Raw genomic sequence first — 25940 nt, forward strand, 5'->3', positions numbered from 1 at the left:
ACCCGCCTCCCAATGTAGCAGATGTAAGAGATGCGCGTTCGATCCCTGGGTCGAGACGATCCCCTGGAGGAGAGCACGGCAACCCACTCCAGTACTCTTGGCTGGAAAATCCCATGGACAGAGGAGCCTGGTGGGCTACGGTCACAAAGAGTCAGACACGACTGAAGCAACTTAGCACACACACAGGTGTTGTCATACCTACCTTATTTAAATAATACTGGAAAAAAAAAAAAAACAAACTAGTATACCTAGCTCTTACTACATGCCAGACACTATTGTAAGGACTTCACATATCTCACTTAATTCTCAGACAGCCCTGTGACATAGCTACTAGTGTTATCACCTTTTTACAGATGAAGGAACAGGGCCCCTGGCTCAGAATCACACAGGTAACCAGGGGATTTAGGATTTGAACCCAGGCTACCGGATTTGGAGCCAGTGCTCTTATCCCCTCTCCTACTTACTGCCTCTTCTCCCAACAGCAGGGCTGCTGTGGGAGAGGACCAAGCATGGAACCTCGAGGTGCCTGGTGCCGCCACAATACCCTATGTGCCACCTTGGCCCTCTGTCCCCCAACTCTGGCCTGCAGATTCCTCACCACAGAAGCAGCCAGTGAGGGCAAATAGTCAGCAATGTGCTGTTGTTTTATATGGCACTGTAGTTTCATGGCTCTGCGCCACAGGGAACTACCACAAATTAAAGGCACCCCCTCTGCTCCTCCCTCTCCTCCTCTGGAACCCCCTCTTGGGAAGTGTTTGCTCCTGATTTTCAAGGGCAGCTTCCTGGGTGTTTGTAGCTTCAGGGCCTGCTGCCACTCATGGAGCAAAGCTGCTTCCCCACTCCGTTCCTCAGTTTCCCCACTCAACTCGGCGGAGACAATGACCTTGTTGTTCTCAGTGCTACAGTGAGTCAGGGTTAATTAGCGTTGAGTCACAGACCTTGGAATCCTCACAAGGAAAGGGTCATCTGCTGGGTTCAGGCTGCTCTGTGGCCCTGGTGACATAGCACTCTGGCCTGTGCTTCTAAGAACACCTCCTCAAAGCTTCATGAGTGGCTTGCCTAACTTTGTGGGTTGGCCCTGGGGTGACCCAGCCCTGAGTCCTGGCGCTGAGATGGGGCACAGAAGGGCTGCCTCATGAGTGCCAGTGTTCCCCGAGAACGGCTTTATCTTCCCCTGGGTTTCCTCTTGCAGCTGAATTCCCACTCAGTCAGCTTCCTGTCCTTGCCACTTGTTCCCCTAATCCTGGACACAGGGTCCTAACCCTGACTGTAAACTCTTTTACTTCTGTGGCTCCATTTTCTCCCTGTATCTCTGTCTCTCTTGTTCCACACTGTATAACCCTACGGTAGAAACAAGATAAGCTTCAGCCTTCAAGCAGTTTGGTTAGGAGAAGACCTGTAACAAAATAACAACAAAGTAGGAATGAGGCTGAAGATGAGAATAAGCCGTTTGGAAAAGTAAGTGCTGTACTGTCCGCCACTGTTTTTCTGCTAGTGATTAGCCATCAAGTGCTGAGGCCGGGTGTCCTGTCTCTGCTGGTCCATGCGGCAGGGAAGTCAGGGGTGGAGCATGGGGGCCACCTAGTGGCTCTGGAAGGTACTGCTGCATTGCTGCTCAACATCCCTGATCTTGATGTAGATGTAGGTGTAGATGTCCTCCTGGTCTGATAATTAGGGAAGAGAGATATCCCTTTGTCACTTAGTATCTGATAAGCCACCTTTCACTTGACATCTAATTTTTTTGTATGTACAGAATAAAGTTTTCACATCGGGCTTCACACCCATTTTCTTCCCATATTAGAGAAGGAGCAACTTCAAGCTCACAGATAATCAAGACCATGGCCCAACTGAAGAGCCTCAGAGCAAAGATGCACCTAGACATGCCAGAAGAAGGAAAAGGGATGATGGACGAAGCTGCCCAAGCCTAGACTGGAAGGATGAAGGGTACAGAGTTCAAGTTGTGATCCTGCTCTGTATACAGAAAAGGTTGGGGGCAGTGGAAGTGGCCATTTATTTTTAATGTGGTTTTAAAATAATAACAAAATTTACCATCTGAACCATTTTTGAGAGTAAGAAGTAGTTTTAACTACATGTATATTGTAATGCGTATATCCTTAGAACTTTCTCTTTTTGCAAAACTAAAACTCTAAACCCTCCAGACAACTCCGTATTTCCCCCTCCCTCCTAGCACCTGGTCACCACATTCTATTTTGTGTTTCTAGGAATCTGACTCCTTTAGCTGTCTCTTTTAGATGTAGATGGAATCAAGCAGTATTTGTCTTTTTGTGACTGGCTTATTTCTCTTAGAAGAATGTCAGGACTCCTCCATGCTGTAGCATATGACAGGATTGCCTTCTTTTAAATTTTTATTTATGCTGAAGGTTAAATTACATACTGTCCACATTTTCTTTATTGATTCATCCTCTATGGACATTTAGGCTTCCACCTCTTCACTATGGTGAATAATGCTTCGATGAATATGGGTGTGTACCCATTTCCTTTTTAACAGCTATGAAGCTGCTCAGCTCAGAAAGGATTTGACTAGATTGTGCACTCGAGTGAAGGCGGGTTGAAGGTGAATAGAGGGAGGTAGGAAAGGAGGGCCCAGCTCCTCTATTCTTACTACTCTGTGAATACAGAACAGGTAGCTTTCCTGTTCAGTATATAAACTGTGTAGGATGATATCCAGTATGAGCCAGTAAATTACCAAGAATGGTTCTTTTCTACGTGTTTACAGATAAAACATAAACCAAAACTAGGCAATATATGTGGCAATTTTCAAGCTAACACTTCATTGTGTTCTATCTTAATGTTGTTGCTTAATGCTATTAATCACTTCTATTGTTTCTCACCTACCCTATATCAAATGCAAACAAAAAGTACAGGAGAAACAAAATATAAAAACTTTTTATCTACGGCTTAAGAAAAGAACATAAAGTTTACCAGAAATCTTTGCTAGGCCACAGACTACTGATTACAGAATTATAAAGATTTATTTACTTATTATTTCAAGTCACTCAGTCATGTCCAACTCTTTGCGACCCCGTGGACTATCAGTCCATGGAATTCTCCAGGGCAGAATACCAGAGTGGGTAGCCTACCCTTTCTCCAGCAGATCTTCCCGACCCAGGAATTGAACTGGGGTCTCCTGCATTGCAGGCGGATTCTTTACCAACTGAGCTATGAGGAAACAGAAACAAAATTTCATTGCACAAACAGTATGTGTGACAAAAAGAATCCAAAGAAAATTATATATTCTAATACTTAGACTTTTGATTTTTTCAAGTTTTCTTCTAGACATGGGTATATAAATCACAGTGGAGATATAAGACCTGGCATTGTTTTTCATGGATATTGTAAACAACTTTCTATATTAACAGAATAATTACAACTATCATTTTAATAGTTTGAATTATATTCCACAAATTTATACTCTATGTAGTTAATCATTCTCCAACTGTTAGATGTTTAGGTTATTGTCAGCTTCTTATTGTAAGTAAGCATGTATTAAACATCTTTCATATATGTAATTTCTGCTCTTTTGAGCTAGGCTCCTGGTTAGGAGACAGACAGTAGTGTTAGGAACACAGGCTGTGAAGGCAGTGTTAGGACAGTGCTTGGCTAAACACGAAGCAGAGTTTAGTATCTGGAGTAACAGCTCTTTGTCATAGTAGGAAAATCAATTTTCAGAGGCTCTTCTGTCCTAGACTGTTCCTGTCTCCTCTTTCAAGTCTAAGATGCAGCCTCTAGCTACAGTATTTACTTCACTATCACTTCAAAATGGCTCAAAATCCATCCTGCCACCCAAGATTTTTCTCCTCCCATGGTTTTGTTAAGCTGGACAAGATTGGCTAGGAAATGGAGTTGGAGACTAAAAATGATTTTGCCTCTGCAATGTTGGCTTCCTCGTGAGAATGGTGAAGCCCCTGAAGGTACATCTAGAATTCCTTCCAAATCTAGTATTTTATTCTCTAACTTCTACCCTCTTGAGGGCTATTACTGACCTATCTAGGAAACAGTCCATTTTTCCCTCCCATATCTCACTCTATTGCTAGGTATCTGACAGAAGTAAGGACAAAAAGCTTAAAAGTATATTAAGGTGATCTGAATCTTTGGATAATTTTTGGATATACCACTAATCTCCATGACCTACCAGTCCTCCTCAGAGACTTTCCTACAGGTTCCCCTTTTCCTCTCATCCTTTAGCGACACGACAGTCGATTCAACCAGAGACACTATGAAAAGAAAAAAAAGTAACCACCACCAACACTTCAGCCAGGAAGCAATGAGAGAAAACAGAGCATGGGATAAAGACAGAATGATGGCCTTTAATTAAAGCCTTGGGTGCAGCATTCATTTCCAAGGGTATGGTTCACCCAATCCAGATAACAGCTACACAAAGCCAGAGAAAATCTAAAATAGGAATAAAACTAAAAATAGCAAGGAAAACTGAGGAGGAAGAAGTGTTTGTACTTTTGCCCTTGGTCAAGTTGTACAAGCAGCTGTTTCTGTTCTAAGATGGAACAGGGTGGAAGGGATTTAAAAGCTGGCTCCAAAGCAGCCACAACTGGTGTAAGAGTTTGATGAGTAAATGAGGAAAGCCCCCAAAGAGAATGTTCCACCTGCTAAGTCTAACCGAGTTGGCTAAAATCTAAGAGCCAGGTGACAAATGCATTCTGGTACTGGTATCCCATGAATGATTTTAAGATACTCCTTTCCCCTGTGAGAGCAGGTCTTGACTTTATGCTCAGGAAAGGAAAATCTTAAAGACTCACTGCACTGAAAGGTATTCCAAGCTGTGTCATAATGCAAAGAACAGAGGCTGGGGAACATGGGTATAAGTGGGGGCTCTGTCACATTCTGTGTTTCCCAAGTGGCGCTAGTGGTAAAGAACCCACCTGCCAATGCAGGAAATGTAAGACATGTGGGTTCGATCCCTGGATCCAGAAGATTCCCTGGAGGAAGGCATGGCAACGCACTTCAGTATTCTTACTTAGAGAATTCCATTGACAGAGGAGCCTGGCAGGCCACAGTCCATAGGGTTGCAAAGAGTCGGACATGACTGAAGCGATTTAGCACACACAGACTGTCACATTCTAGCTGTATGACAGAGCAAGACGTTATTCAATGTCTGAGCTCCAATCTTAACCTGTGAAAAAAACATAATCTACTTGGATGGGAAATGCAACTTGTGTTAGAACACAGAATCCTAGAGGCCTCAGTGGAGAAAAATAATATAAGGAGAATCTGAAAGTTGGCAGGATTGGCCAAATTAGGAAGTCTGAATAGACTTGAACAGCTGGGGGTCTTCAAGGTACCATCTGCCTTGACCCCTGGGACCCAGACTGCAAAAGGTTCTGACCTGGGAGGAAGAGAATAAGGTGTTCGTAATTCTATTTACCCACGAGAAAGCCAGCAGTAGATAACACAGAGATTATATAGTACCTCTGTAAGCTACCTAGTCTGGCTAGGTATAAGCGGGGAAATTCTTTATAATGATGATTTATAATGCTATCTTTAAGATAGTAAAGTAGCAAAATTAAAAATTTAGGCAATTTCCATCTTTAAAAGGGTCTGCCAAGTGAAATAATTTTTTTTTTCAAATAAAGAATCAAATAAGGAAAAATGGGTTACCAGAAAGGTCAGACCAGATACTTCTAGAGGAACAACCCATAAGAATGAATAATAACTTGAAGTGATGTCCTAGTGTGTGGAAGAAATCAAATGCTCCGGGAGATGAAGCGCATAAGTTCACTCTCATCTGTATCAGTCAGCAGTCTGCAGAGAAAAAGAACCAATAGGATACATACAAAGAAAGAATTATTATGGGATGTGGCTTACAGGATCACAGAGACTGAGAAGTCCTATTACCAACCACATACAAGCTTGGAGGCCCAGGAGAGCCAGTGGTGGAGTCCCAGTCCAGCTCCAAAGGCCCAAGAACCAGGAGCCCCAATGTTCCAGGGCAGGAGAAGACAGAGGTTCCAGCCCACAAAGACAGCAAATTTGCCTTTCCTTAGCCTTTTCGCTCTGCTCAGGCTCTCAGTGGGTGATGTGCCCACTTGCATTGGTAAGGGTGATCTTCTTTACTGAGCTTACCAACTCAAATGCTAATCTGTTTTGCAAACACCCTCACAGGCTGATAACATAATATTATCGGAAAATATTATTATTTTTGGCTGTGCTGGATCTTCATTGTGGCGCATAGACTCAGTAGCTGTGGTATTTTGGCTTAGTTGCACACATGGCATGTGGGATCTTAGTTCCCCAACCAGGGATCGAAATGCTGTCCTCTGCTTGGAAGGCAGATTCTTAACCAGTGGATCACCAAGGAAGTCCCCAGAGATGTTTTACCAGCTATCCATTAACCAGTTAAATTGACATATAAAATTAATCATCACCCCATCTGAGACCACACACTACTATCTGAAAGTATACTCATCCAGTCCAGTAGCATATTCACCAGAAACTTGACAGGCAGCCTCAAGCCCTCAGGCATAAGTACGCTGTTAAACAAGCTGGCACTGAGAGTTTCCTGGTGGCCTAGTGGTGAGGTTTCCGGGCTTGCAATGCCGTGGCCTGGGTTCAATCCTAATTGGAGAACTGAGATCTCAGTTGGCAATGTGGCACAACCAAAACAAACAAATAGGCTGGCATTAAGATCCTTGTGAGATGATAAGGGTGACAACATCACTCTATGCGGCTTTAGTCTACATATTCTGAGCATTTGAAGCAGTGATTCTTGACTAGTGCACTGAACTCTCCTGACCTCTAAAACACCATTTCCAGACAGGTATTTTTACATAACTGAACTCACAATGTTTAAAAATGAAACGACTGTCTTCCCTCCCCACCTGAGCTCTCTATCTTGACTGGACAGGCCACAAACCTCAAGGCCACCCATGACTCCTCTCGTCTTCTTCACCCCCAAAACAAGGCTGAAGTCACCACTGACATTTCTATCCAAGCACCCATCTTCCCGGCCATCACACATCCCTCAGATTTCCATCTCCCTTAGTGCATGCTCTACACACACCAGGACTGTCCTCCTGAGCACAAACGTCACTTCCCTGCTCAAAAATTCTTCCGCGGCTTCTCTCTTTCCACAGAATTGCCTCAGTGTAACATGTGAGACTTCAATCTGGCCCAGACTGCATTCTTTCACCCGTTCTCTTCTCAATGCGAAAGTCTTGTCACAGCAGAACACCTCCTCTTTCAGGAACATGGGAAATTCTGCTCCTTTATTCAATGTTCCTTCAGCCTCAAATATCCTTTTTTTCATTAAGCGTCCACCATGTGCAGGGCAGTTTTAAGTGTTGAGATTATAAAACAAGACAGACAAGGTCCCTGTTCTCATAGAGCCTACATCTCCAACTCATCTTTTAAGGCTCAGCCAAAATCCACACCTTCCCCCAATTTCTCTCCAATTCCATATATTCCATGAGAATTATTTTATACTGTTTTAACTTATTTTATACTGTTTATCACTCTTTGTCTTGTGTAACATTTATGTACACATATATCTTCCAGGCTGGACTTGGAGGGTGGAAACCAGGTGATCATTCACGCTTGTGTTATATAAGGGCTTGGACAATGCCACACATATGAGACTTAATGTTTCTTAAATGATATCAAGTCTATCCCAGTTTGCTTCCATTTATAACTTTAAAAAATCCCACAAAGCCAAAAATAGTATGGAACTCTGCCTATTTTAAAGAAGAGTAAAAATCTTTTTTTTGGTGGGAGGTATAAATTAAAATTATAATATAAAGACTCACAAGAAATACCCACATTATTATAATCTGAAACTTAGTGTAGTCCATTTGAATACCTTGTGTTAATGACTCCACACTACTCCTTAAGAAATTGTGACCTAGAGGCTATGAGCTTCTAGTGAGCAGACTTCTACATAGTCACTAGTCAGCAGATGGTTTCCCATCCTAGGACATAAGTCTCACTACTAGAACATTAGAAAGATACCTGTTAACCAACCTCTAAGGGGACCATGGAGACTAGAGAATGAACAGTCAAGCCATTCAGCAGTGCCAAAGGCAAAGGAGTGCCCTTAGAAAAATAACTTGGAAGCAACCTCTACCAGTCTTACCCACTGATGGAGGCTTGATTTAAGAGCAAAATCAACACTGTGTACCCTCTTTAAAAAGTCAGGATTGAAAAAAAAAAGATTTAAAATCTGACATACATGAAAAAAAAGGGGCTGTCCTTTAGACTAAAGAGATTTATGCAACCCGTTACTTTTTGATTGGATACTGCTGTGGACAAATCAAATGTGAAGGACATTTTGGGAACAATTGGGAATTTTGTATATGGACTATTAGATGATATTAAAGTTTTATTTTGTTGGGTACAATACACAGAAGAAAAAAAATTTTTTAGAGATATAAAGTTTAGCATGGGTGGAGTATTATATTACATACTATGTTCCTGGAATACTTCTGTATAAAAGAAGTGAGTTATAAAACCAACCTATCGCAGCTACTAAAAGAAAATATGACATTTGGCAGAATACCTAGTTTCCTTCATGGTCGCTGTCTCGGTGGGTAGTCTATTTAGTTGGGGCAGGTCAGGGTCAACTTCTCCACCTTGGAGACAACTCCCCAACGGCAGTGAAAGAGCCCTGGGGAGCCCCACTCAGGGGAGCCTTGCATTGGAAGGCACATGGAGGGGGTCTCTTTTGAAGAATGTTCTTCCCTTCGGCATCTCTCATTCTCGTTATTATCAAGTGAAGGGATAAAACCATCAGCTTACCACTCACTATAACACATCAGGAGATCTGGTGATGCAGGGAACAAGTGAAGAGAGAAAAGACCATTCACTCTAACGCATCAGGAGGTCTGGTGATGCAGGGAACAATGTCTTGTCTCTGTTCAGGAATACCTCTTTGACTAGAATCACAGATAAACTCCAGGCTTTGCAGCCAATCTGAAAACTAAAATTTTTGACTTTGTTTACTGCTCCACTGTAGTAGTTTTCTCAGTCTCAGCTTCCCTTATATCAGCTCATTAGACAAGGAGGAAAATAGTTCTCTAACTGTAAGAATCTTAACAAATATTTTATTAACACACACACTGACAAATTCCTGGGACATAAGAGCCTTCAAAACACTGCCCCGACCTCAGACACGAAAACCGCTCAAGGCCGGGGTCCTCTCTGGAGTTTTGGAATCACGCACTCCTTTACCAGAGCCAGGCTCACCCTGCCTCTCCTGCCCACATTCCTGTGCTGCAAACAGGTTTCCTCCTGTCAGATGCAGGCGGTGACACACATGTCTTTGCAAGGGCAGGGGCTCCTTTTGATTAAACCAGAATGGAGAAAAACTTAGCATCAGCTGCTCAAAAAGGAATTTAGGCTTCATTTTTCAAAGCCACTCATTCCACTTCTCTGCAGGAAGGGCTGGGATATCTTCAGGATGAGCACAGAGATTCCCACTGCCGGAATATTCGGAATACCTTCCTTGATTTCTCAGAGAGACTCTGTAGACAGAAAAGTTCATTATTAGAGATTAAATTCCTTTACAGAGACAAAGGGTAATAGCTTTAAGATGTGGTCTGCAAACTTCTCCCACAACGATCTAGATATGTCTAGGAGTAAATAAAACAAGTTAATTGTATACTGTGCTATACACAAAGTGAAAGTGAAAATCGCTCAGTCATGTTTGACTCTTTGCCACCCCATGCACTATACAGTCCATGGAATCCTCTAGGCCAGAATATCGGAGTGGGTAGCCTGTCTCTTCTCCAAGGGGTCTTCCCAATCCAGGGGTCAAACCCAGGTCTCCTGCATTGAAAGCGGATTCTTTACCAGCTGAGCCACAAGGGAAGCCCAAGAATACTGGAGTGGGGAGCTAAAAGCCAGACTAAGAATCAAGAAGCTTGAGTCTGCTGCGATACCACTGCTAACACACTCGGAGCCTCTACAGTGTGGCTTATGTCCTCTGAGCATCCGGATGTGTCCTCATCTTTCTATGAGAAGATGACACGTGTGACCCGCCATCAGTGCAGCACCACACACTTTGCACTGACTTCTCATCTGTGATGCCGAACTGGCCCTGTGAACAAGGATTCATATTCATAAGATGCCCAGCTGGTGTTTGTGGAATAATCGAAGGTTGAGGAATGAAACAAAGTTAAACGACTCTGAAGAGTTTAAGCTATGACCTTGGCCTTCTCAGTTTCCTGTTTTAGCCAGCAGAGCTAATAATAGGAAGAATCTCACTGCCACTTGATCATGCCCGCGAAGTGATCTGAGATTCTGAGAAATGGTGTTACAGGGAGACAAAACAGTTCACTGAAAGATAAAAGTTCTCAGGGAAGCAGAACACTTGGTTCCCTCTGCCTTGGAGAGTCATAGATGAGCACAGGGTCTCGGTGAGAGCACAAACACATCTAACAAGATAAGCCACAAAGTTCCCTCCAATGTCTGACAAAAGATGACATTTTCATTGTTTTCTTATCCTCTTTGTGGCTGAATGTCTTACTAAAGCTCTAGGAGGGCAAAGTTTGAACTCTTACTTGTGACTGAGGGCAATTTAGTTAATACAGTGACAAAACTGAAAGAAATTTAAGTTGGAAAACAGTGTAAACTTTTTTTCTAGCTTCAAGATCCTTTACAGGAGAGCCTCTTAAATTTTATAATTCCCAGTCACACAACAGCTGTGGGGAATCTTAACAGACAAGTTGCCAAAACAGACCTTCAAACTCCTGGAACTCAGGGCCAAGTTATGAGGCCAAATTTTCCCACTACCAAAAAAAAAAAAGCACTGTGGGGTTTCCAGTTAGCATGACAGTGACAGAGGGGAATTAATTAGAACTGCCATACATTTTTTCATGAGGACCCAGGCAGAGAGAACTCATGTGCAAAGACAGACCTAATCTCTCCCATTTGCAAGGTGGGCCAAAACATTTGTCTTCAGATAGCTTTACATATTTTCAAGGTTTTAAACTGGAAAAAGGCAGCGTTTTTAATTTTTTTTGGAAAAACTTTGAAAACCATCATCTGAATATTTACTACGGGTATGAATGTACATTCTTGAGCTTTTAGTATCACAGCAGCTCCCTCCAGCGGAATCCTGTAACCCTACAAAACCATGAATCTGGGAATGCTTCTGATGAACAGCTGCTGGCAAGTATTATTTTACTTTGTCCTTGGAGGGAACAGAAGTCAGAAATTACTATATTTATACCAAGCAGGTGACATGGCAAATTTGGGAATGAGCCAGCAAAAGAAAGAGAATGCAGTTTTCATGATTCCTTAATGTCCACCGTCCTCTCGCTTCCATCCTTGGCGTAGAGCAAACACTTGAGTTGCTTTCTCAGCTTTCGTGACTGGCTTGCTTTTACCCATAAGTGGAACCAGCAGCAGTCACTCGTGTGGGCAGCTGAGGGTTAGTTCACAAGCCTGGGGCCTCTGAACACAGTAAAGTAACGTGCCCACCGTGAGGAATGAAGTTGAGCTCATGGTAGCAGAGCAGAGAACTCCATCCAGACAGCTAAGTTAACTGGCCAGGGCTCCAAGTCCAAGAGACAGCTTGAAAAAGCAGCCGCTCTGCAACACGAGGCTGGACCATCAGCCTGTTACCTCTTGCTGTTTCTCTTATCCCTCTTCTACTTCGAGTCATCTAAGTTGAGAAGACAAAGAATTTATCAGAATTTGGTGGAATGCCAAATGCTAAACTGCAGAAAGACTGAGCCAGTCCCGTGTTTGTTCTCTAGGATGAACCCAGGCTGAGTCCATCTTGACTTGTGAAAACTGTGGGCAGGCAGGGTGCTAATTATAGGAACAACCTCTTCTCATCTCATAAACAGCAAGTGCTGCACATGATCAGGGCAACGGTTTATCTCACCATGGAGTCAGTTTCAGTGGGCTGGTTAGACTGTCTGTGGGCCAAGAGGATGTTCAGCACTGCCTTCCAGCCTGGCTCTGCCGGAGTGCTGGCGTCCACCTCAGTGCCACCATTCTCCCTGGTTTCTTTGCCAAGTGTGATGTTCACCCAAGGGCACCAGTCTCTATGCTGAGACGTTGGATCAAAGAAGCTTCGGGAAGAGGCGTCCTGGGGAAGGAGGCAGAGCAGTCAGTGTTAATGAAGGGCAGACACTGTGTAAGTTCAGGGAGGCGCTGCTCTAAATCGTCAAATTCAGAATCTCACGACACTCACATTTCTAGTTTTATGTTCTCCTTTAAACTCTGCCCATCTATTTCCCTCTCATTTAAAAAATTCCTTCACTCCCTTTGTGTTAAACCATAACTCATCAGGTCTGTTCTCCTTTCTCACTACTGTCCCTTGGACTAGACAAACCTATCATGTCTCCAGTAGCCATCCCAAAGAAACAAAAGGCAAAACCCCCTCTAGTCACCCAACTGTCCCATCTTTAAACTTATTGCCACAGCCTCCTATAGCCACAGGACCAGGCTCAGCTCATGCCTGCTTCTCTGTGCTGTATACACGGTGAGGGCTCACATGCTGCCATGCTCGGGGACCTCCAAGCATGCAGGTGGGCTCACCAAGCTGCTGGAAGAGCAGAGGCGAGCCCGTTTGGCTTTTCGGAGAGGACTAGATGGCACTTCCACGCCGACGCTGTCTCCTGTTCCCATGCTGCGGGTCACTGGACGGGTTCTGGTGGCAGGGCTAGCAGCCTCCAGCTCGGGACGGTCCACAGGACTGGAGGAATCCCCACTCCGAGTTCTGGAGATGATGGGACCTGGGCTCTTTTCAGCCTGAAGGAATGGGGAGATGTTGGACAATGACATTAATGACTATGGTCAGGAGAAATATTTCTAGAAGTATGTGAAAGCTAACATTTTATTTATTTTTTTAACATTTTAAAAACTATAAAAATTTAGTTTCTGAACTGTGTAACTGAACTCTTCAAAGAATAGATTTCCACACAAAATAATGAATTTAGCATCTCCAATGCAACTAATGAATAAAACCATTCTATGGTATTCTGATCAATTAACCTAAGTTAATTTCCAATTTTTCACCAACATTTTTGGTAAGAATGATGTTTTTTAAAAGTCCACCCCAAACAAGCCAAAGGAATCTATACCTGCTCTGAGCCTGGGGAAAAGATGGTATCCTGGCTCCGAGTCACCATCCTGCGAGGAGACTCAGGCACCAGAGGGGAGCGCTCTGGCCGGCCCTCAGAGCCCAGGACGGGGGAGCTGGTCAGGCCCAAGGAAGCGTCCAGGTCAGTCATGGATGACTCGATCTGCTGGAAGCCCCAGAGCCCCACCTTCCTCATACACTGTGAACAAGTTATCAGGGAGAGCTGCATGGGTTCCAACAAAGAACTACATAAAAAAGAAAAGAGAGGGGGTTTTCTCAGAAGGTAATACTGCCAAGGGACTAAACATAATGATTTGTGAGTATGCTTCATCTCATCAAACAAATCTCTGGGCGGTCCAATGGCCTGGGGACCTAACTTCAGGGCCCCTGTCCTCCAATCTCAGGACCTAACTTCATCACCTCTTACGAATTTCCTATAGGAAGATCTAGGGGTCTTAGTGTGCCATCTATGGCAAGATTATTTTAAAGGTGAAAGTGTTAAGTCACTCAGTTATGTCCGACTCTCGGTGATGCCATGGATTGTAACCTGCCAGGCTCCTCTGTCCATGGGATTCTCCAGGCAAGAATACTGGAGTGGGTAGGCATTCCCTTCTCCAGGGGATCTTCCTGACCCAGGGATCAAATCCAGATCTCCTGTGTTACAGGCAGATTCTTTACTGTCTGAACCACCAGGGAAGCCATTTTAAAGGTATGTTTTATAAATTTCTCATGTCCTTTTTAAAAGTTTTTTCCTATAAAAGAAGAACAGTCCTTAATGTACCAAAGAAAGCATTTAAATCAAAATTGGTCTGACAATCTTCTCTCTCAGGATTCTGTGCCAAACTGAGCAGCTGAAATGGAAACACCACGTTGGGGCCTAGAGGATCCAGCTGGTGCTTCCTTGGTAGATTTTATCAATTAAACTGATTTTTCCTTTCTAAAACTAGAAAGGAGCTTCACTGTTTACAGGAACACAAATTTCCTACTGGAAAGTGACAGTAAAAGAAACAAAGTTCAGGTGTTCACGAATTCCTGAGTTCTAATTCTGGTTTTGTTGCTAATTCTTACTATCCCTCTTACGTTTTCTCTGTCACTGCCTTTCTCACACAAACATCACGTGATTTACAAATGCTAAGAGTAACTGATATACATGGGTATATAGTATCATCACGGTTTATGTCCCCAGGCACATTCGCTAACCTACACGCCCAGCCACACACGGAGAGAATACAGGCAGTGACGTGCACTTGGATGTCTGAGCCTAACTTGGTTGCAGTTTTTCTCTCATCAGTCCGGTGATCAAGTTCATCTTCAAGCAGGTGCAGGAGAAGACTGATCTTGTCTTCTGTCAAGCACTACGAAGGAACCAATATGAAAGACTTACACAAATTTCAACCACCATGAACAGAAGCCATAGATAATGATGCATCTAGATGGTACAAAGCAAAAATCATGGGAAAAATGATAAACACAAAGACAATTCTCTTCACTCAAGTAGACTTACTTCTAGCAGAGGCTAAGGTATCCACAGGCACTTCCTGACCTGCCCAGGATCTGCTATGAGAAAGGGAACAGTTTTCCTGGAACTACCTCATCTTTTCTTAGTACCAACTTGCTTTCAAATCACCAACTCCATATTTTCTCTGAAATCTGTAAACTTCAAATAATGACTACCACTTATATCTTCCCCTGAAACTGAATTTACTCTAATTTTGGATGTGCTGGGTCTTCGGTGCTGCCTGAGCTTCTCTCTAGCTGTGGTGTGCAGGCTGCTCACTGTGGTGGCTTCTCTTGTTGCGGAGCACGGGCTCCGTGGCATGTGGGCTCAGTCGTTAAGGCATGTAGGCTAACTACACTTGTGGCTCCTGGGCTCTACAGCACAGGCTCAGTAGTTGTGGCACATGGGCTTAACTATTGCACATCATGTGGGATCTTCCTGGACCAGGGATCAAACCTGTGTCTCTTGCATTAGCAGGTGGATTCTTTCTCTCTGAACCACCAAGGAAGCCCTGAATTTACTTTTGACACAACAAAAGAGCTTGCCAGAATCTTTACTTTTGTTCTAAGAATAATACAGAACCATGACAGGGTGAAGAAAACTTGCCTTGGTTAGGGACAAGTGGACATTTATAATAGGCATCAGATGTTAATAGTCTGATGATAAAATACATAATAGCTTCTCAATTGAAGAAGCAAAATAATAGCTTTTATTTCCTATAGTTAAAGTCTGTCTTGATAGAATAATCACAGGATGACAAATGGGACAGTAAATGTTCAAAGGACAGATGGGCCAAAGCATTTCAAAATTTCTGTTTACAAGGGAGAAGGGAGTTTATTACTTATCTAACACTTTCTTTGGAAAATGATACGCAATAAGCCATATGAAGCCACATTACAGTACCTTCTGTTAAGTAGTTTAAGTAACAAATTGAGATAAAATTGAATTTATGCCACTTAGAGCATCATATCTAAAAGTGTAAATAGAACTCATTTATTTAAATCCTCAAGTCACCTTTCCAGTAGAGATTGGAAAAAGGTCAGCTGAGAGACAAACAAGTAGTTCTCTTCTTAGCTATCTTCATTCTCTGGTCATTAAAAGAAATGCTTCATGTGGTGACAACTGAAGGCCACTGTAAGCTAGCCAAGAAAAACTCACCATCATTTTTAAGTCCTCTGGCCTCAAGGAAGGAAGCTGGAGGTCCAAGTGACAAAGGCTTTGAAAACGATCGAGGAATTCACTAACAAGAACAGTGGGCTCATCCAATGGCAACATCCCAAATCGATCTGTGGAAATAGTAAACTGAAGATGATATTGGTGCAAATTACTTTTAAAAAGAAAGCATGCATAGAGCAGCAGAGAAATGTAAAACTGCTGATATTTGATGATATTAAGAAATCACCGATTTTTTTTGGATAGGGCTGTGATGATACTTTGTGATTGTTTTATTTTTTGGCTGCGCTGTGGGGCATGCGGGATCTTAGTTCCCTGACCAGGGATTGAACCCGCACCCCCTGCATTGGGAGCATGGAGTCTTAACCACTGGACCACCAGAGAAGTCCCTGTGATTATATTTAGAAAGCAGAGTCTCAGGAAAGGTTTCTCAGAAGCAGTCAGGTCTAAGCTGAACTGGAAAGACCAAAAACAGTGTGTAAAAGTAAAGCCCTAAGGGACAGCATATGTGGGGAATTTTAAATAGTTTCTCAGACTTGGAACACAGTATTCCTATGGGGAGCCGAGTCGAAGAGAAGGTTAAAGTATAGACAGCAGTCAGGCCATAATTTTATTAATGTGTGTTGATGAGAAATTACTGGAAGATTTTTTTAAAGGAAAAATATATTATAGAATATATGCACTAGTTTAGAGACTAAGGGGTTAGCCTGCATGCAAAGAAATAAGCTTAGCAGACAGTGGGGTAATCTGAAGTAGTAATCCCTCTACGATATCAGTGGCACAAGGATGGAGAGAAGGAGCATCCGTGTGGAATGAAGGAAAATGAACAGAGGCCTGTGGGACCCGGTCAAGCACACCAACAGCTGCATAATGGGAGACCCAGAAGAGAGGGAAAGGGGCAGAAACAATATTTGAAGAAATATGATCTGAAAACTTCCCAAATTTGATTAAAAACATCAATCTGTACATCCAAAAGCTCAAAATCTGTGTAAGCAGAGAAAGAGCCACTATGCTAGAGTAAGTAGGAGGTGTACCAAGAATGAAAGCTTGATTAACACCTGTGATGACACGTAACTTGGTGAAAAGGGTGTTCAAGTTACAGTCACATGCAACAATAAAGTAGACAGAGGGTCTGACAGGAGGTTCTAAAATGAATAAGCCAGTGTTCCCAAAGGGAGAATCAACTAGATAAACACTATTCCTCAGCTCTAAGATTAAAATTTTAGATGGTTCTACCAATTATAAAGCTTCAAGCCTGCTACATGTGACAACATGGATTAATTTCAAAAAAGCTGACTCCCCCTATGAAGGATAGGTTGTAGAATATATACAGAATGATAACATTTATAGGAAAATGTAAAACAAATAAATAGTACCATATATACTGCCTCTAGATACTTGAAAATGTTGTAGATACAGAAACCATGTAAACAAATCACGGTCACTAAATTCATGATAGTAGTTACGCAGGACAGGGAGGCAGGGAATGAGACTGGGGAGGACTACACAGCTGTACCTGTAATTCTTCCTGATTAACAGAAAGAATGCAAGGGTGTTTACAAGGGTAGCAAAATGTTAGTAACTGGTGAGGTTGGGTGGTAGATAGAGATGCTTCTTATACTATTTACATTTTTTTTTATACTTCGAACACTAAAATTTTAGAAATTATTTAAAAAGCTAAAAATAAAACAAAGAGACACTTTCTATGGGTCCAAGTTTTGTCTCTGGTCTTGGTGAGCCCCCCAGAAGGCTTTGCTCTTGAGGCTTTACTCAACAATATGCCTTCGAGACCAGCAAAATATAAACAAGTACCACTTGAGACTACATTTTGGGCTCCCTTGTTCTGAAGAGCTTTGTGCACACATGAGTGGTTTCTGACTCGAGACACAGGGCGTACTGCCACAGCTCTTCTATGGGAAGTTCAAGAGGAGCCTGCACCTGGCCTCTCCAGACTCCTGACGGCGAGGAGTCCTTGGCTGTGATATCCTTTGTTGTTGTTGTTTGGTCACTAGGCCATGTCCGACTCTTTTGTGACCATGGACTGTAGCCTGCCAGGTTCCTCTGTTCATGGGATTTTTCCAGGCAAGAGTATGGGGAGTGAGTTGCCATTTCCTCCTCCAGGGGATCTTCCCGACACAGGGCTTGTCTCTGGAATCTCCTATATGCAGGTGGGCTCTTTACTGCTGGACCACCTGGGAAGCCCCTGTGATACCTTCACTTCAATGCTACTGACATGTTGTGCTGTTTTACTGTCATAAACTGTAGATTTGTCATCACTCTCATGTGCAATCCTGTGAGTCTTCCTGAGCAACTGAACCCTGTTTAACCGCCACCATTAATGCCATTAGTGTACCAGGAAGCCTGGGCAGAACGTGGGGCTGGTTTGCTATGGTGGGAAAGGCAGAGAGTTTGAAATCAGATAAAACCACAGTTATGGCTCCTCACTAGCTGGTTTTAAGATTTCTGATTCTCAGTTTCCTTACCTAAGAATCAGATTGATAATACCTACTTCCCAGGGCCCCTGCAAGGATTAAACAGGATAATGTATGCATGGTTTAAATCTCTGTCATGTCAAATGCATTTAATAAAATAATGACATAAGAATAAATTAATGTCAGTGCTTCTTGTAAAGTGCAAATAAAAAGGAGGAAAAAGAAACTTCAAAGACTAGATTTTTTACAAAGAAATAGACAATACTAGAAATGCAATGACCAAAGAGATGATAATTGGGAAATGGTGGGAGTAAGTACCTGGAGAGGGGCTGTCTGGCCAGAAACAGAACTTCTCATGGGCAGTACATAAGGCTTTCTTCAGCTCAGCACATCGTTCCTTATCTGAAACCCACACAGGTAACAATGCCTTAAAAAACACTATCACAGATTCCAAATCCAATGGCCAAGAGCCTTTAAGAGTATAGATACAACTAAAAATAAAAATAACTATGGCAATTTTTAAAGATATGAAATATTAGTAACTGCATCATCTTAATATTTGTCACAAAACAAGTTTTAAATCAAGATTCTAAGACCAGTTAACAAGGAGCTATTATGTATCTTTATAAGGCAGAGCATTCCAAAACGTGAGCCTTCATTAATGCCCTGTGTTTCTTAGCCTAAAGCATAAATTTCAGAATCTTAATATAAACATACTGCTGTTAGTTTCCCAGAATGCATACAGACAGGTTCACTCTAAAGTAGCTGAGCTTTAAAAAAAAAAAAAAAAGTAATGACTGAAAATAATAATTAGGGTGAAGAAAACCACAAATTTACCTTGTTATATATAGAAGGACACAGTCTTGGATCAAACACAAGTGGCTTTCAGAAAAGCTAGCATAGATATTTTTTGAACTTGGAGAAAAATGTAATTTGTACTTTATACTTACATCTGTCAAAATCAAAAGCTGGTTGTAAAGTGGCACAGAGGAAAGCCTGACAGCTGGAGCACTTCAGCATATCACACTCAACTGTGACCCAGCCGTATTTTGCACAGACCAGTGGAGACAGCTCAGAGGGCTTGCCTGCCCATTTTAGAGAGTATTCATATTAAGAAAAACATGAGTACATTAAAATGAACAAGTCAGAAATGAAAACTATAATTCACTCTTTGTATATTTAGGAATAAACACATTCAGAGGAAAAGCTATGGGAAGCCCTATATATTTTATATGCTTAAAATGTTTTTTATTATTGGTTGTGGGATGGAGTAGAGAAGCCATTCTATTTTGCTTAATATGAAATATTAGGGACTGCCTTGGTGGCCTAGTGTTTGGGAGTCCACCTGCCAATGATGGGGACACAGATTTGACCCCTGGTCCAGGAAGATCCCACATGCTACAAAGCAACTAAGCCCGAGGTCCACAACTACCAAAGCCCGAGTACCCAAGAGCCCATGCTCTGCAACGGAAGCCATCACAATGACAAGCCCGTGCAGTGCAACAAAGAGTAGCCCCTGCTTGCTACAACTAGAGAAAGCCTGCATACAGCAATGAAGACCCAGTGCAGCCATAAATAAATACAAGAAAATAAAAAAATTCTAAAGATCTGAAAACACTAGTGAAAGTACCCAGATTTGCCTGAGCAACAAGGGACGGTGAAGGTCAAACAACAGAAATATTTATCACTCATCTGTGCTGCCCTACTTTTACCTTCTGAAGAATAAAGTCAGTAAAATACAAAATATTCATTATTCATCCCTTCCCTAAATTTGACTGTTATATACTAGTGTGTGTAGGTGGTATGTGTGTTTTAAATAGGCTGAGAGCATTAAGAGCTTCTACAAGTATGGGGAAAATAAAAAACATTTATTGATCTTTAACATTCAACACTCGGTTTTTTCTGTTTACCTGTAGAGCTCTTGTTTTACAGAGCACACACACACAAAAAGGATAAAACATGAAAGTTGCAGGAAAGTTTTGTATTTTTACAAGGGATATTGGAATTTGAAAACATTTTAAGCAGCAAAAGGACTGAAGGCTAGAAATAGAATCTAGATTTAAATGTTAAAGGAGTTTGGATTCTGTAGAATAAAAGAAGGAAACAACAAAATTCTGTAAAGCAATTATCCTTTAATTAAAAACTAAACAATTTTTTTTTAAAGTAAGAGAATCACTTAACTAGCTTAGGTCAAATAATCATCGTATCAAAGCGGCAATCAAATTAAATTCACTGAGAACAAAAAATAACAAAATGAAATAATTTTTAAATGCTGCATCAATATTAGGAATTAATCCAAGGAACAGCAGTACAAGGATGGTTAAAATACTTTCTCCTTCCTGAACAATTTAGGCCTAAAGCCACCAGGTGGTGCAAGGCAGAGGAATAAGCCAGGAGGGTGAGGGAGACAACTCAGGGCAAGGTATCAAAGCCGAAGTAAAGAGGAAGTCCACACTGAGGGGGAAGTTGGAGCACCTTGGGGTGCTGGAGCCAAGTGAGGTGTACAGAGTATCTACATGAGCCTCCCACTCACCAAATCAGGGGCAACTGGAATTTCAAAATATATAATAATAGTAACGGATTAAAATCCATTGAATAAAAAAGGAAATCAGGAGACCAAGCTACTACAAACAAGCAAGTTACATAAAGTTTGATGAGGAATTATATTTTACGTAGTTTCAAAGCACATTCCCACAAAACAGCTTAATTACAAAGGAGGAAAAAGTTATTTTACAACAGTAAACACTGACAGACACCCACTTAATCAACTGATCAAAATGATCATCCTGGTAAAGGGGCATATCAAAAGCATGTGCCACCTGAAAGGATGCAATGAGAACACAGCATTACAACTTGAATCTCATCAAAACCAAACATCAGACAAATGCAAACTGAGATACGCTCTATAAAATAACTGGCCTATCATTTTCAAAAGTCAAGGTCATGAAATTCAAAGAAAAACTGAAGATTTTAACTGGATCCTCTTAAAAAGGTTATGATGACAACTGATGGAATGATTATGATGTGGGCGTTCAGTTCAGTTCAGTCGCTCAGTCGTGACCGACTCTTTGCGACCCCATGAATCACAGCACGCCAGGCCTCCCTGTCCATCACCAACTCCTGGAGTTCACTCAAACTCACGTCCATCGAGTCGGTGATGCCATCCAGCCATCTCACTGTCATCCCCTTCTCCTCACGCCCCCAATCCTTCCCAGCATCAGAGTCTTTTCCAGTGAGTCAACTCGTCGCATGAGGTGGCCAAAGTATTAGAGTTTCAGCTTTAGCATTAGTCCCTCCAATAAACACCCAGGATTGATCTCCTTTAGAATGGACTGGTTGGATCTCCTTGCAGTCCAAGGGACTCTCAAGAGTCTTCTCCAGCACCACAGTTCAAAAGCATCAATTCTTCGGCGATCAGCTTTCCTCACAGTCCAACTCTCACATCCATGCATGACCACTGGAAAAACCATAGCCTTGACTAGACGGACCTTGGTTAGCAAAGTAATGTCTCTGCTTTTTAATATACTATCTAGGTTGGTCATAACTTTCCTTGCAAGGAGTAAGCGTCTTCTAATTTCATGGCTGCAATCAGCATCTGCAGTGATTTTGGAGCCCAAAAAATATAAAAGTCTGACACTGTTTCCACTGTTTCCCCATCTATTTCCCATGAAGTGATGGGCCCAGATGCCATGTGAGCGTTAGATGGTAGTAATTTATTATGTGAATTTCCCAATTTTGATGATTTCATTGTGGTTATGTAAACAAAAGTCATTTGTGGGAAATATTTGGGGGTCATGAGGTGTCACTTTGGCAACTTACATTCAAGTACTCAAAAGAAGGTTCTTTGTAACCTGTACAACTTTTCTATTAAGTCTGTAATAGTTTTTAAATTAAAAACACTCTAGCAAATAGAAAATGGCAAAAGTGATGTGATGATGCTTGAGACTAGGTTATAAAAATAATCTAGCTTCTATCTTGCTCTCTCTTGCTTGCTCACTCTGACTGAAGTCTGCTGCTGTTGTGAACTATCCCTCTGAGAGGCCCATGTAGCTCCAGTCAAAAGCCAGTAAAGAACTGAAACCCTCAGTCCAATAGCCATGAGGAAATTAATCTTGCCAACAACCACGTGAATGAGCTTAGAAGTAGATCTTTTTACTAGTCTAGCCCTGGCCAACACTTTGATGACAGTCTGAGAGAGGCCCTGAACCATACGACTCAGCTAAGCTGTGCCTAGATTCCTGATCCACAGAAAACGTGAGAGAATAAGTGTTTGTGGTTTTAAGCTACTAAGTCTGAGGATAATTTGTTGTGCAACCATGGATAACTTTCAGAGGAAAATCTTGAAAGAGATAGGAAATGTACTGTAGTCTAAAATAACATTAGGTTTGAGCACTAAGAGCCTTACACCATAATTCCGGTTCTACCAGTTACTAGCAAGTTGACCCTGGGTAAATCAAATAATTTACCTGAACTGTTTCCTCTTTGCAAAATGAGATTAACAATACTTATTTTCATATGCTTAAGATGAAGCTCAAATGTGATAATAAACATGAAAACACTATATACAACATCAGTTATTATTCCTTTTTCTCTCAGGCTCTTAGTTTTTTCTTCTGTGGGAAAAAAAAAAAAAGATTAGAAGTCAAATGTCCCTTAATATTTTATGATGTTAATTTTCCTAAAAAAATTCTTACCAAGTTAAATTTTAAAAATGAAAACATCAGAGTAAGTGGTCTTATTCCTGGAAAAAAAAAATTCAGCAGCAGAACATGCAACTCACATGAACCTAAAAGGATATAGAATATGTTTCCACTCTGCTAAAGAAGGCTTCTTTGCTCGTAGATTCCATCGGAGGTTCTTCTGCTTGGGGTGATCCATTAACTGACTGGAATGTGGCAGATGTGTCCTTCCTAAAATAAAGCGGAAGAACTACTGGTAATCCTTTCAAGGCATCACTTTGCCTAAACATTTTGTATCTGGCTTCTCTGTACATCATAATATCAATCACACCACTCTAGATTTTAAACTTTCTAATTCAAGATGGGGAACATATGTACACCCGGGGCAGATTCATGTCAATGTATGGCAAAACCAATACAATAATGTAAAGTTATTAGCCTCCAATTAAAATATATAAATTAAAAGAATAAATAAAATTTGTAAATTTCACTTCTCTACTTAACATTTTCAGTAGTTTCACAGAATCCAATTCTTCAGTCTGGCATTCAAATCTCTTTACAGTTTGGCCATAACTAAGTTTCAAGCAATTTCTACTTCCACCATGCTCTGCTAATCTTGTACTGGTAAACTGTTTTACCTCACTCTCTGGTCTCTGACAGCATTTTGCATAACTTTTGGAAACAATACAAGACTCGAGGCTTCTATCCATTATACAACTTGAACCACCTTACAAATTCAACTCTTTTAACAGCAGAAAATAAGTTTTTGTATTTCTACCTAGATTGATCCTTGATACCCACTTTCCCCCCAAAGGAAATAATTTGAAAAGTTAAATCTAAGTAAAGATTTTTAGACTATTTCATGAAAAAATTCAAGGAGAAAAAAAACCCAGCGAAACAATTCTTTTATATTCAATGAAAGGCACTTCAACTGAGCCTGGATAGGGTAAAGGGAGAAACTGCGTTAGACAAAAAGTAATTTTAATAAAAGTAAGATGGGAAGGGGGAGCCTGGTGGGCTTCCCTCTATGGGTTCACACAGAGTTGGACACAACTGAAGTGACTTAGCAGCAGCAGCAGCAGCAAGATTACATCAGGGCTTCCCTGGTGGCTCAGCTGGTAAAGAATCCGACTGCAATGTGGGAGACCTGGGTTCAACCCCTGGGTAGGGAAGATACCCTGGAGAAGGGAACTGCCACCCATTCCAATATTGTGGCCTGGAGAATTCCATGGACTGTATAGTCCATGGGGTCGCAAAGAGTCCGGCACGACTGAGCGACTTTCGCTTTCAAGATTACATCAATTATTATAACTCAAAGTAAGAATCCTTCTGAGAGTCACAGAGAGCCTCAGGGAGGTTCTGGATCTTGGAAAAAATTCAGAGGATTCAAAAATTTGGATAGAAAAAAGTGACATTTCTTTTAGTAACCTCTAACTGAAATGCAGCACTTCTTTCCATTATGAATGAAGATAATTTAAAAAAACACAGTAGCATGAGCAGTACCTGTAAACTTGTCACCAAGGAAGTCACAGATATTTTGTCACCACATTATGGTTATTGCGTATGTTTTGAAATATCGTTTATGCTTAGCACTACTTCAAAATTACAGCAGACAACATATCTATTACTAAATAATTAAGCGTTTTACTGCATCACTTTTTTAATCTTTTATTTCCTGATAAACTGCATTCCAACGTAAGTGGTATCCTTTTATAATCCTATGCATTTAAAAATATAACTTTCTGAGGTGTTCATAAACTTTACCAGGCCGCCAAAAGTGTCTAGGATTTAAAAAGGTTAAGAAGTCAAACCAAGAGAAATCGGATGCGCATTTTTAGTTAGCGGTCCTCTTTTTTTCCTCCCGCCCCGCTTAAAAAAAAACAAAGTCTGCCTTAAGGCAAAACTGCGCCCGCGGTGTGGAATCCAGTATCAGAAATTCTGAGTAGAAGATTAAAGGCGACAAGGCGAAGTAATCCCAGTCTCTTCCAGATTCCGGGTCGAAGCCACCCCCACCGCCTGAGTTACAGACCCAGGTATCCCCTGTGGTCCGAATCCCCTAAACCCTCCTCAATTTGCCGTCGCCAGACACAGGCTGCACTCACGCTTCGGCGCCTCCCTCTTCCGGGGCAATTCCCTCATCTATCAGCTGCCGGACTTTTTGGGGAGTCCCTTCTGGAGAGCGAACAACCGCACTCCAATTCTTTTCGACCCCCGCGGCAAAGGCTGTCCCCTCACTGGGCGCCGCCATCTTGGTCCGTGTCCGAGTTACTTCCCCGCGGGTGTGAAGGCTCAGGAACTTCCGTTCTGGGCGGTTAAGATCTTTCTTTGGCTTCCCGCTTGTTACCCCGAGAGACCCGTGGGGTCTCACCGCGGAGCCCAGCGCTTCTTGGCCACGTTAAAAGAAAGCAAATTCTCGTTTTAGAGCGTGGTAGGGACTTCTCCGGAGGTCCAGTGGATAGGACTCCGCGTTTCCATTGAAGGGGGCGGGCTCAGATCCCCTGGTCGCGGGAACTAAGATCCCGCGTGATGTGCAGCGTGGCCCCAAAACAAACGAGACAGACCCGCGCAGGGGGGCTCTGGTTAAACACGAAGTTTAGCCGTTTTTTTATGTACGAGCATACCTGGGTTCATAGCTTTTTAGAGCGCTGTCTCTCCGAGTTCAGCAGGGGTGAAGGGCTCAATTTAGTCTTAAGGCTTAAAAGTTTTAACTCATAGGTTTAAAAAGGTTTAACTCAAGGTTTAAAAGATTTAACTCAAAAGGTTTAAAGTTGTATATTTATACATGTGACAGAATGGAGACTTGAGAGTAAATAATTTCGAATCTTTCTTCAGTTCAGTTAAGTCGCTCCGACTCTTTGCGACCCCATGAAACACAGCACGCCAGGCCTCCCTGTCCATCACCAACTCCCGGAGTTCACTCAAACTCATGTCCATTGAGTCGGTGATGCCATCCAGCCATCTCATTCTCTGTCGTCCCCTTCTCCTCCTGCCTCCAATCCCTCCCAGCATCAGAGTGAGTCAACTCATTCTTTTCCAGTGAGTCAACTCGTCGGATGAGGTGGCCAAAGTATTGGAGTTTCAGCTTTAGCATCAGT

General features: G+C 42.1%; 1 protein-coding gene across 1 annotated transcript; it reads right to left on the minus strand.

Moving 5' to 3' along the window:
* Nucleotides 1-8341: 8341 nt before the first annotated feature.
* Nucleotides 8342-25341, minus strand: ZC3HC1 (zinc finger C3HC-type containing 1). The gene is made up of 10 exons (XM_055421258.2): nucleotides 24948-25341; nucleotides 22965-23076; nucleotides 19117-19267; nucleotides 18485-18568; nucleotides 15720-15847; nucleotides 14264-14418; nucleotides 13065-13308; nucleotides 12520-12732; nucleotides 11861-12067; nucleotides 8342-9491 (listed from the first exon to the last, which is right to left on the minus strand). Exons 1-10 carry the CDS (start codon nucleotides 25091-25093, stop codon nucleotides 9423-9425), a joined length of 1509 nt encoding a protein of 502 aa, XP_055277233.1. The 5' UTR covers nucleotides 25094-25341; the 3' UTR covers nucleotides 8342-9422.
* Nucleotides 25342-25940: the final 599 nt, after the last annotated feature.

Source organism: Moschus berezovskii, chromosome 3 (assembly GCF_049115385.1).
Source record: "Moschus berezovskii isolate FMDL1 chromosome 3, NW_MosBer_1.0, whole genome shotgun sequence".
Classification (NCBI taxonomy): Eukaryota; Metazoa; Chordata; class Mammalia; order Artiodactyla; family Moschidae; genus Moschus; species Moschus berezovskii.

Excerpts from the sequence above, each read along its gene's own strand:
- ZC3HC1 (XM_055421258.2), bottom strand. The coding sequence starts at position 25,093 with ATGGCGGCGCCCAGTGAGGGGACAGCCTTTGCCGCGGGGGTCGAAAAG. Across the intron at positions 23,077-24,947 it reads GAAGAGGGAGGCGCCGAAGC|GAAGGACACATCTGCCACAT; the intron begins GTGAGTGCAGCC and ends GCTTTATTTTAG. Across the intron at positions 9,492-11,860 it reads CCACTGAAACTGACTCCATG|AGTCTCTCTGAGAAATCAAG; the intron begins GTGAGATAAACC and ends TTCTGTCTACAG.